The sequence below is a fragment of the Alnus glutinosa genome, chromosome 4 (genome assembly GCF_958979055.1).
Source record: "Alnus glutinosa chromosome 4, dhAlnGlut1.1, whole genome shotgun sequence".
Lineage (NCBI taxonomy): Eukaryota > Viridiplantae > Streptophyta > Magnoliopsida > Fagales > Betulaceae > Alnus > Alnus glutinosa.
In genome coordinates, this window is record NC_084889.1 from 28,147,947 (window position 1) to 28,160,368 (window position 12,422).

General features: G+C 37.9%; 1 protein-coding gene across 10 annotated transcripts; it reads left to right on the top strand.

The window, feature by feature from the left end:
• The first annotated feature begins 916 nt into the window (after positions 1–916).
• LOC133865740 (uncharacterized) lies at positions 917–10,477 on the top strand. 10 transcript variants are annotated; one of them, XM_062302197.1, is made up of 11 exons: positions 919–1,525; positions 2,062–2,319; positions 2,976–3,218; positions 3,429–3,578; positions 3,931–5,408; positions 6,276–6,343; positions 6,477–6,558; positions 6,638–6,763; positions 6,927–7,033; positions 9,286–9,446; positions 10,007–10,477. In XM_062302197.1, exons 1-11 carry the CDS (start codon positions 1,085–1,087, stop codon positions 10,250–10,252), a joined length of 3,360 nt encoding a protein of 1,119 aa, XP_062158181.1. In that variant the 5' UTR covers positions 919–1,084; the 3' UTR covers positions 10,253–10,477. The 10 variants fall into 10 exon arrangements, 7 of the variants coding, with proteins under 7 accessions (XP_062158183.1, XP_062158184.1, XP_062158182.1 ...); XM_062302195.1 differs by having other exon boundaries at positions 920–1,525; positions 6,276–6,355; XM_062302196.1 differs by having other exon boundaries at positions 920–1,525; positions 6,276–6,355; positions 9,289–9,446.
• Positions 10,478–12,422: the final 1,945 nt, after the last annotated feature.

The following is a 12,422-nucleotide window of genomic DNA, read 5'->3' on the forward strand; positions in this document are numbered from 1 at the left end:
CCTACTAACTTGATCGTCGGAGGGGATTTGGCCGGAAACCCCGCCGGTCCTTTTTGTTTTGCAGGACTTGGAGAAAGTTGCACTCTGGCTTCTGGTCTAATTGTTCGAGGTCCGAGAGCACCAGGAGCTGACACGTGTTATATTTAAAATTTGACATCAACAGAGACAATGTTTAAATTAATCATTTGATCTGTAGAATCTATATGTAAGTCTGCAGAATTAATGTTTAATTTTTTTAAAAAAAATGTACATAAAATATATAAAAAAAAATGTATGTGTATAATGTCTTGATAACACGAATATTATTAAGCAGCCCCACTGTCTCAATCCTCAACAATAAGCAAACAGAACCACATATTGACAAGGCAAATAGGCAATGAATATAGAGCTAACGTGCTTTTCTTCTTCTCAATTATGTATTAAGGAAAATTTACTTGCCCTCTTTCAATTATTTTGTACGGAATGCTATTGCATTGATCGGGAAGGAAAGGACAATTAGGACATTCTCCGGTAAAAAGATAGAAGGTCAATTTTTCTTCATTTTTTTATTTTTATAAAAATTTTAAAATTTTAAATTTAACAAAAAGATTTTAACGAAAAGTGATTAAAAAGGGTTCAAAATCTGGATTACAAATTTTTAAAATTTAAAAAATAATTGAAAAATATTGGATAGTTTAGGGTAAGTAAAGTAAAAGTTTTCCAAGACAAATTTGCGAACGGTTTACCTGAATTAAGCGTAACATCTTTACAAAGAAACGCGTTGGGTCCCAATCTTGACTGCATGTACGCCAGGTGGCACGCTACAATATGCGTTGGTCATATTGTTTTAAATTCTTTATTAAGAAAAATACAATTATCTCCCATAATCTTCCCAAAACGACAAAGTCTAAGACCAATCATTATACCCCTCCTGTCTAACAAAAATAGCAAGCTCTCTCTCTCTCTCTCTCTCTCTCTCTCTCTCCGTGAGCGCCATGGCCGTTTCTCTCTCACCAATCCCACCAAAACCTCCTTTCGATTTCTCTCTCTAAAAATTTATATAAATACGCACGCCGTTATAGGTGCCGAAAAGATCGCCGAGGAAATGGCGATTGTGACGGGGGATCGGTACCTGGAGATGCTGGTGCTATTCGTGGAGGGCCAAGTCGGAGCGCTGCTGGACGGGGCGGTGGTCCTGAAGCTGAACCCGGCGGGGTTGCACTACGTGCAGTCGAGGCTGGAGGCGCTGAGCGAACTGGAGAGCCTTCTGGCGGGAGCGCCGGTGGACTACCTTCGGGCCTACGTGTCGGACCTCGGCGACCACCGGGCGCTCGAGCAGCTGCGACGGATTCTGCGGCTTCTGCCCTCGCTTAAGGTCGTCTCGACGCTGGCACCTCCGGCTAGGGACCCCACGCCGCTCTCCTTGATGCCGTTCGGGAGGGTGAGGGTTCTGGAGCTCAGAGGCTGCGACTTGTCCACGTCGGCGGCTAGAGGGTTGCTGGAGCTCCGACACACTTTGGAGAAGATCGTATGCCACAATTCCACTGTGAGTTTGTTTGTTTGTTTGTTTCCTTGCTTGCTTGCTGAGAGAGTTAGGGAATGGAAAATAAAAAAATGGGGTTTGGATTCGTAATTGGAATTCTTTTCTTTTTTGGATGAATGTAATTGGAATTCTTACTTGCTATGCCATGATTTGTAGAAATGCCTTCTGAGTCTGGTTTTGGAAAGATATTGAATGGAATTTTTACGTAACTTGAATGATATTTCCTTCTTTGTCGTGCCTGTAACTGAAAAATATGAGATTATGAAATTTTTGCCTCTTGGGAGTTTCTCTTTTTTCTAGATTTCTATCAGAAATTGAACGGAGCGCCTTTTGTTCTTGAGTTTAACACTAGCAATTTACTTTCAGTTTTGTACATCTGTAATGAAAATCTCTCTCTGTTTTTTTTTTTTTTGGATTTAATATTTTCTTTCCTTCTTTTGCTTAATGTGTAAATTGAATAATATGATCATTTGGTCTACTATTAGAGCTTGAAATTTCCATTTAATTTTTGTTTTAATTTTTTATTTGGATTAATCTAGGATGCTCTTCGCCATGTTTTTGCGAGTAGAATTGCTGAAATAAAGGACTCTCCGCTATGGAACCGGCTGTCCTTTGTTTCGTGTGCATGTAATGGCTTGGTTCTCATGGATGAGTCTCTGCAACTTCTTCCTGCCGTTGAAACTCTTGATCTTAGCCGGAACAAGTTTGCGAAAGTGGATAATCTTCGCAAGTGTGCCAAATTGAAGCACCTGGATCTTGGTTTCAATCACCTGCGATCAATTGTGTACTTCAGCGAGGTATTTACTTAAAGTAGTTTTTGACTCATGTTTAAATATAGTAGTCTTAAAGTACACTTTTTGGCCCTCTCTTCAACTTGTTGTCCGGTTTTTGTGGTGATGAATGGTTTGCCAGTGAGCTTTAGCCCATATGTACCTCATCTTAAGTGTTTAGTTTTCAGGATTACTTTCAGGAAGTTAATCAAGATTAGAGCTGCAAATGGAAAAGCCATTTGTTGACAACTTGATCTTGCTTCATTAAGAAGTTCTTTCCAAGAATTTAAATTTGAGAGAAGGGGGGAAAAAGGAAAAGAAAAGGCTTACTCAGATTATTTCGGCGACTAAGGGAGGAAGCTAAAGTTTAAACTCGGGGATTGGATGCATAGCAAGTGGATCTTGAACTGACTTAGGCTTCTCATAGTGCTTAGGATAGAACCTATCATAAAATTGGAGTTCTCTATTGTTGCCCTATTAAGTGATCAACCACAGCTGCAGCGTTATGGTTAATATTTTTCTAAACTTGATGTTTATTAGTTTTTCTATAAGATAAAATAGCATAAATTGAATGTTAGGCAGCATGCATTATAGTGTAAATGCCAATTTCTTTACCTTTTGCTTTATATTTTTAATTAGGAATTAGCTTTGGACCCATAATCTGATGTTGTTGGACTATGCAGGTCTCCTGTCATATTGTTAAACTTGTTTTGAGGAACAATGCTCTAACTACATTCCATGGGATTGAGAATTTGAAGTCACTTGAAGGGCTTGATGTTTCCTACAACATAATTTCCAATTTTTCAGAGTTAGAGTTCCTTGGTTGCCTTCCATCTCTACGGAGCTTGTGGTTGGAAGGAAATCCATTGTGTTGTGCCCGATGGTATAGAGCACAAGTATTCAGCTTTTTCACTCATCCGGAAAAAGTAAGTCATACTTTACATATATTTAACTTTTGCGACTTCTTCTTGCTCTCGTTTTTGAACTTTAAAACCCCATTGTTTTGTATGGTGGATTTATTGAATCATAATATTTGTGACAAGCATTTCATGATTCTTTTCGCAATTTTGTGCCCCTGCGAAACTTACAAACTCTCTCTCTCTCTCTCTCTCTATCCCCTGTTTTATGCTGATTAGTTGAAGTTAGATGACAAGCTCATCAGCACCAGAGAGTTCTGGAAACGACAAATTATTATTGCTAGCAGGCAGAAGCGACCTGCCACCTTTGGATTTTATTCTCCTGCAAAAGACGATGCTAAAGAAGAGGGAAATATTAACCAAAAAAGGGTATGTGCAGAGCTATACAAATTGATTGTTGAGTTTTAAAATCTACGTTAGATATCCAATGAGATTTGGGTCTCGTGGGTCACATTGAATTTCTTTATTTACGGGTAATTGATTTTTACCCGTAACTAAAATAATTTGATGAGGTGCTTGCTCTGCTCTCCTTTCCTGTTGGAGAAGATTATGGGATATAATGCGTTTCCCTAGATCCCAAGTTTTTAGCATGTAAACCCTTTTTCAATTAGATGTTATTTTTGTTTTTCAGTTTTGGCACTCAGTATTAATATGTTACTCAAACTTTTGCTTTATTAGTATTCATTTAGGCAGTCATCTCTTGGTGTTATTCTTTTTACAGAGAAAGGTATCTCGTCTTGCTTCAATTGCAAATGAAGAAGAAAGCACATGTATATGTTCTGACCAGGAGTCTGTATCATTTGATGTTGAGATTCAGAGCAGAGAAGAGACTGTCATGTCTGATGATGAAGCGGAAATAGTTGATTTGATGAATAGAGTTGAACTCATGAAGAAAGAGCGGTCTGTTCTTTGGTTGCGTGAGTTTAAGGAGTGGATGGATCACACTTCTGAGAATTTTGTGGATGGAACTAATTCTGTTGGGGAAAAACTGCATAATGAAAAAGAAAATAACGTGAAAAAAAAGTCAAGCAAAAGGTATATTGGTGAAAATTCAAGATATGTCTCAGACTCTGTTCAAGCTTCTGGAGATGAGAGTAGTACAAATATTTTAGAATCTGATAATTCCTTTGCAGATATGTCTTCTGTTCTGCCTGCTAATCCGTACTATAGCCGATTTGGTTGGCTGGGGAATACTGGTGACGTTTCTCTGGTTGGCATGGGGAGAATTGATCTAAAAGAGGAGCATCTAAAATCTTATTCACATGATGGGATTAGTGGTGTTTCTCTGCAAGCTAATAGGGTGGTTGAAAATGTCATGATATCACCATTATCAGCCATTGATGATATAGCAGAGTCTCATTCATCCTCTGCTTGCCCTGCATCGCCCCCTCATTATCAAGAGGACATTCTTCATCGTCGCCATACCTTAGTCGAAGAAACTTTGCAGCTATCTGCTGAGTCTTATTCAGTGGCATCATCTGATAGTAATACCAGCTGTAGTGATGATGATTTCTGTGAATCAATACCTGAAGTTGATAAGTCACTGAATGAAAAATATCAAAATAAAGGTGTTGAAGGGCACTCATATTCAGTTGATTTTGAGGATAAGGGTTATTATGACCAAAGACATGAAATTCTCTATGTAAGAGAAAATGGCATATCTTATTCATTTGCTGACCAAAATTCTGGTATGCAGAAACCTCCAAATTTATACCAGTCTGGACAATTGCACTGCAATGATTTTCCTGCTGTTGCTCTTGATGGTGAAATTGCTCATCCTGTCAACCAAGAGGCTGATTATTTGGAGAAGAGAAAAAGCAAAAGGAAACTGAAGAAAAGAGTTATTGCCCTAGTAGGGGAGAATAATGTGGTTGGCAAGACAGAAGTGTTAGAAAAATCAAATGGCAATCTGAAGATTTGTGGAGTTGATATGGAAAATGAGCAAAGGAAACAAATTTCGTATCGGAGTGAATTTCAGGATGTTATTTATAAGGAACAGATGCGGACAAACGCCATCGTAGCCCCACCAATTAATAATGCTCGTAGATTTTTTGGGCCTACGTGCTCATCTCAAGGGAATGATGATTTTGTTGAGAACTATTTCAATACAAATGTTGCAGATTCCAGCATCCACGAGACTTGTCAGCGGTATTTTTTTTGTGATTGTGTGCTTGAGCCAGAATCCAAATATAGAGAAAGGTAAATATATTACAGTGAATGTAGGAAAATGAATGGGAGATACAGGTTTTTTTAGCACCTGCAAGCCAAAAAAAAAAAAAATCCTTTTGTGGTATTATTATGTTTTTAAACCATTTATTAATGATGCTTGGACTAATAGTTAGCACTATATATATGATTATGTTATAATTATTTCTTCTGGAATTACTTATCAAAAAAAAAATTATTTCTTCTGGAATTTTATTATGTTAATCCATACGGGCGTTTATTGCGTTTGCAATCTGTTCTTTAACTATTACCCTTGATATGGTAGTTTTCTGTAGTCCAATAAAATGCACTTGTAACATTGAAGCAAAGAATAGAATGACCCATATAGCCATACAGCAATTTTCTGTGGTCCTGTAAGAAACTTTTACTGTTTTTTTGATGTCTTGTGATCCTGTAAGCCATTCTTTTTTTTAGCCTTGTGCTTTCCTTAGCTAGTATTTGCAACACAGTATGCGCTAATGACTACAATAATATACATGTGTGCATAAATTGGGCACTAAGATCCTCTTGAAGTTCATCGTTTGACTAGTAACTAGTAATTTTTCTTCTTCCTCTTTATGTTCGATGGATTTATGGGTCATTTTATTCTTTGCTTCAATGTTACAAGTAATGGATTGTATTTTTTGAATTTTGCAATTGTGTTGAGAATCACCCTGGTGTTTATGTACTTCATGAGGTGATGTCAGGTGCCATGTATTCACCCAACTACCTTAAGTTCTAAGGATCAGTGAGATACAACTGCATTTTGGGCATAAACCATAAATGAGTATATTGGAAATATTTATTTTTTTCTACATAGAAGTTGGCATTTTCATGTTGTGTTTATCTTTATTGTTCCAGATGCGGAGAAGTGGCTCTGGTACTGAGCAGTGAAAACAAGTTGTATGTGCTGCTTATTGGCATTGCAGGTGATGAATCAGGTCAGATTACAAAGTTTTTGCTGGAGGTTTAACTTTCGTTGATTTTGTGATTAATGTTGTTTACTTGTGAGCTTCTTCCACTGATTAACAGACTAGTGACTGCTGAAGTGGCTTATTGCAGGAAGTACTGTAAGTTTACTAGGTTGCCACAAAGTTGAAGATGTTAGAGGGGTGTCAGTTGGTGTAGGACTTCAGGTTGTGAGGTTAGTGATTTCTGGTACTTTAAGCAATCACAGAACTAATCATTTTCCTAAAATGGTCTCTTTTTTGTGTTTGGGTTAGGTTGTACATTGACAAGGATTCAGCATACCTGTTTTTAACTAGAAGCATCGAGAAGTCAAGAGAATTACTTAGTACCTTGAAAGTTTTTGATTCAGATGCGGCAAATGATAATTATTCCATACAAAGGTGATTTATGGCCTCAAGCATATAGCTATGGAACTTGCTTTGGCATTACTTTGTTTCTGTACTATTTCTGTGCTAATAGTTATTTAGTTTCAAATATTAGGTTTTGTGCCCATATTTCCTTTTCTTTGTTATGATAGACTGGTTTTGGAAATTTAAATGGCAGTTTGGAGCAGGTTCAGGTTGAATTGTTTGAGAAACAAATATGTGGAGGTTCAAAAGTGAGCATATTTCAATACTCTATGGTGCTATTCTGGCGCAACAACAATGAAGGTTCACTTCTCACTAGATCACCCTGGTTATGATTTGTATGTATGTCCCTGAGCATGTCGTAAGATAGTTCAGTCTCCCACTGAAAGAAAATAATTCTTTTGGGTGGTACAAGAAAAGCTGATTGAACATAATGAGAAGCCTTTCGAAAGGAAAATAATGAAGGCTTTTGCAATTATTATTATTTTTTTTTATTGAAATAATAGTAAACATTTGGATGCTCATTATAGATTGAGCTTAAACTGCACTTGTTTTTGAAGTTATTATTCTGACAAAACATCTGTTCGATTAGATGCTTTTCCTGTCACGGCACACACGCTGAAGTGGCCTCGTTTGCATATGGTAGCCTTTGAACAAATAAAATCAACCTTCATTTTTTCCTCCCAATAAGAAAATGGAAAGTTAATGATGGTTGTAATTTTAGCAACTTCTACACCAAGTTGAACACACACTAAAAAGAAGCTATAATTATGATCAATATGGTTTGGTTCTGAGTGATACTTTTTTTTGATAAGTAATAAGCCAATCTTATTAAAATCATGGGGCGCCCCTTAGTACACTGAGAGTATACCAAAGGAAACGTCTAACTAGAGAAACGAATAAGGAAATCAAGAAAGCTAAAAGATAAGGGTAACACATTAGTCATAGTCCAAAGATGCAGAGTGTGATAGAAGGAGGATAAAAGTTCCTCAGGGGTCCTCTCCACATCCTCAAAGCTCAAGTTATTTCTTTCCTTCCATAAGCACCAAAAGAGGCAAGTGGGCGCCATTTTCCACACCATAGCACTCATCGACTGGCCTGAAGACTACCAACAAGCAAGCAGATCGATAACTCATCGTGGCATAACCCAAGACAACCCAAGGCGTACCACAAGGTAGAAGCCACATCGCAATGGAGAAGAAGATGGTCCATTGACTCATTCGTCTTCTTGCACATGCAGCATCTGTTTATCACAATAAGATGACGCTTCCTGAGATTGTCCAAAGTGAGGATCTCCTCAAGAGCCACCGACCACGAAAAGAAGGCCGCCCTTGGGGGGCTTGGGTCCACCACACACTTCCAGGGAAAGCGAGTACCTATAGGACGAGTCAAGGAGAGGAAAAAAGACTTGACCTTGAAAAGACCTTTTTTGGAAGGGACCCACCAAAGCTTGTCTTCGCTGCCTCTTCTAACTATAACTGAATGCAGCATCTAGAAGAAAGAAGCAAAAACATTCACCTCCTAATCATGCACTTCTTTAGCAAAGCTCACGTTCCACTGGTTGGAACCACCCAAGAACTCTAGGTTATTTGCAATAGAGGAGTCCTTAGCAGCGGCAATACCAAACAGAGCTGGAAAAGCTGCCTTGAGAGTTATATTCCCGACCCACAGATCGTGCCAAAAGTTAATCCTGGTCCCATCTCCCACTTTGAATTTGGTGTAGCCTGAAAAAGTCTTTCAACCTTTTCTAACATTCTTCCATAATCCCACCCCGAAAGCTCCTGTAGGAACGTGGGAGCACCATCCGCCCCGTTAATAGCCAAATTTGGATTCCACCAAGCATCTCTCTCAATACCAAAGCGCCACAGCCATTTACCTAGAAGAGCACTGTTGAACATTCTTAAGTTATGGATACCCAACCCACCCTCAGAGATCAGGGAGCGAACCTTAGCCCAGCCAACACGGTGATATTTAAATTCTTAACCATTCCCTCCCCATAGAAAGTCTCGTTGGAGCTTTTCAATGCGAGATATGGAATACTTGTATCCAAAATTTGTATAGAATCTGGAATTACCAAGGAATTTGGGGGCAGATCAAATTTTGCAAGATCTGTTTGGGACTTGGTACCCCTCGAACTGGTATACCATCAACAATGATGTTTATCAGCTCACTTGGGTGCATAAATGGCGGAGGACCAGATAGTTATTGTACGCAAAAAAACCTATGCTGTTCCTTTTGTTTTCACTCAAGTTTAGGGGAAGCTCCACTCTTAATTTTTTTTTTAAAATGATTTGAACGTACATTTTACTTGTTGAAGAGATAATGGATATCGGTTAAATGATCATAACAATTATATGATTTTTTGGACCTGATCATAAAATCTTCATATTGGTAATGCTTAATCTTTTGAACATGTGACAGAGGATATGATTTGTATTTACATTTTACTTTTCAAGGACATAATGAATTCTGTTAAATGGTTATAAAAAGTATATAATTTCTTTAACCTGACATAAAATCGTCATATTGGTAATGCTTAATCTTTTAACATGCAGCAGAGGATATGTGGCTTTCAAGATCACTATTTGTGATTGGAAGGCATCTGCTTGTGTGCATTGAAGACCTTATGCAATTCGGCTCCCTTTCAATGGATTCATCTTTGCCTCCATATTTCTCGCTTGATTCATGTTGCTCCATTGATGACATATTTGAGATGGTAACTTATTGAATTCACTAAACCTTTCCTTGAGATTTTGCCTAGATTTATAAGCATTTACTAGTTTTATGTCACATTCACCTCAATCGTTTAGTAACATGATCTTTCTTTTTTGTCTTATGATTCTAAGATTCCATTGTGTTTCTTTCATACATGTATTTTTTTGTTGTTGTGTACGTGTGTTTTTGTTGCTGAAACATGTTATAGATTATCGTTACGATCATGGTAGCCTTCAAGTCTTAGTTATTGTTCAGTCTCCAATGGCGTAACAATGCCTCTTTCTTGAACAATATATTATTGAGGCTTCAAATGGAACGATGATGTCTATTATCAATGGTAGCCAAGGGCTCTTGTATACCTTGCTTTGTCACCAATGGTGATCTTTATTCAAATGAAGGAATTTATTACTGTATGCGTCGAGCTATACTTTAATATAGTTGGTTTCCTTGCTTCATTGCTTTATACTTGATATGATATTTTTTTCCTTTTTAAAAAAATTTATTTTTAAATCGTTGGCTTTGTGGAAAATACGTTAATTCATAACTGAACTCCATTTCCAGGTCATTGAGGTTAGAGAGAGTCGGTGCGTGACTTTGGCTCTTAAATGTGCAGCATCAACGCACTACTCCGCTGCCAAAGCTGACAAGGAAGTTGCAGCAATCGATGATGAAAAGACAAGTTCAGGCTCTGTGACATGGAAGATCAGGTGGTTCTCTGAAGAGAGTCTGTTCAAGTTCGTGGCATTGTTGAAGGCAATCCATGCAGGAGCATCCATGTCTACTTTGCTTGTAAGATGTATATCGTGAAGCCTTTTTTTATTTCTTGTTTTTGCTTTTCTATTCATTTCATTCTTTTTGATCTGGCCCCTTCCATTTTGTTTTCTTCTTTCATTCCGTATAGTTTGTTTAGCAGCCCCAAGTGTGGTGAGTCAGTAGCTTCCTTTTGTATTCTTTGATTTGTATTCTTTTAGCAGTCAATCATGTACAGATTTTGTGCAGTATACCACATCAAAGGAAATTGATTTTGTACAACCAATGTTAGTTTGTTTAAAAAAAAACTCAATGAATTTTGTGCTTTTAAGCTAGGAGGTCAATTCGTATTTGCGTGTCGGGTTCGGGTCGTGTCGCGGCATAGGTATAACATTTAATTAAACAAGCCATCTCTCAACTTTAATCCCGCTAATTTTGTGTTGGGTTGGTGTTGAGTTCGCTGTCGCGTGTTCTGATTGTATGAGAAGCCAAAGACATGTGATCATTATCTTTTCTCTCATGCTTTTGTGCTATGTACTGGTTTGCCAAAAAAATGAAGGTTGGTTTCTCTGGTTGGCACGGATGCCCTCGTGGCATATGCATGTGATGTTTGCTTCTATAATTATGGGCTGTTCACGTGAAAATGGCGATGATTCGAGCAAATGACTGCAATGCCCAATACTTACATATATGATTTCAGTAACAAAGGCTAAGCACTCTGAAGCACTTTCCTATTTTTCGTGCGCCTTATCTTCACAGATTCTAACATCCAAAGGGAACCTAGAGGCTTTCTAAGCAAGTACAAGGGAATAGGGGTGGGGAGAAAATACATCCAAGGAAAAACAAAAAAAATAAAGGTGGGGCAATCTAACAAAGTTTCTAGTACAATCAATACAATGCAATGAAAACTGGAATGAGCTAAATGAGTGGGCATGTCCGGCTCATTGGATTCTTGGCTAACCGGCCAAGAAAGGTGCTGCTTGAAACAATAGTTTGTAGGGACAGGCTAAGGTGAATCTGTCTGAAATAATACTTATTGTAGCAACAAACAAACTTGAGAACCGCAGCAGGGAGGGGAGCACCGATAGTGATTGGACCGGAGTCTCTGAAAAGGAGCACCATTGCAATGTCTGGCGAGGGAGGCACTTGGCTATGAAGGTGTAGAGGACATCGCTTTTGGACTTGAAGGTTTTCATAAAAAAAAAAAAAAAAAGGAAAAATTTGTTACCAATTATGGAGATCCAGAAGAAACAGACTATGGGAGGAAAAAAAAAACTGCAATGGCCCAATGGAAACCACAACAAGGGGCGATGCGTTTCTAGCATGAGATGTACGTGTGGTGGAGAAGGCTAGTAAATATGGCTTCCAAGTTGTAGACAAAAGAAGAGAGATGGAGACAAAGGCGAGCCACCAGGATAAATCAGGCACTCACAAGGAGGAGGTTCACTGGAGAGGGAGGAGAGAAAGACGAGAGCTCCTCTTAAACCTGAATGCAGTGGAACATTGAGGTTGATAAACTAATAAAACATCTTTGTTTGAGAAAACTTGATTTGTCGCCTTTGTAGCTAATTTCTAATTTGATTCAAGTTAAAAAATTTTACAAGTTGGGCGTAGGCGAAAATGAAACCCCATTAGTTTCACTTTTCATTGTTACTTTTTTCATTTACATATACTCAAAACTTGAATCTACTTGTATTGCTTGAGGCTCAATATTAAGGAAACATCCAACAAAGAAAAAATGAAAAAGGGAATGCTGTCAGAAAATTTGGAGTGAGAACCTATTTGACTAAATTGTAAGCATAAAAGTTGGCGTTCTAGTGAGCTTTGGATGGGGACCAACTCTGGAGTCTAGAGAGCGAGAACAACTACCCTTGGTTTCCCAAGAAACCTATGACTACTCATGTTTAGAATGGTGGAATAAAATTGTTTTGCAATTATCATTAGAAGAGTATTTAGTATTTACACCAGGACCCACTTGAAAGAAATGGATTTTGGCTTCCCTGTAATTTTATTCTTTATTCTTTATTTATCCATTAATTTCTTTGCTTAATTATTATTGGTAAAAAATGGTTCAACGATAGCACTCCAGTTTTAATTTCTTTGCTTAATTATTTCCATGGTTTTGTATTTCGATGTACAAATGTTATGTTGGCTTTTGAAACATTTCTCCTTGAAGCAAGTAATTATCAGCTCAATACTTCACACTGTAAGCTACTGTCATCTTTAT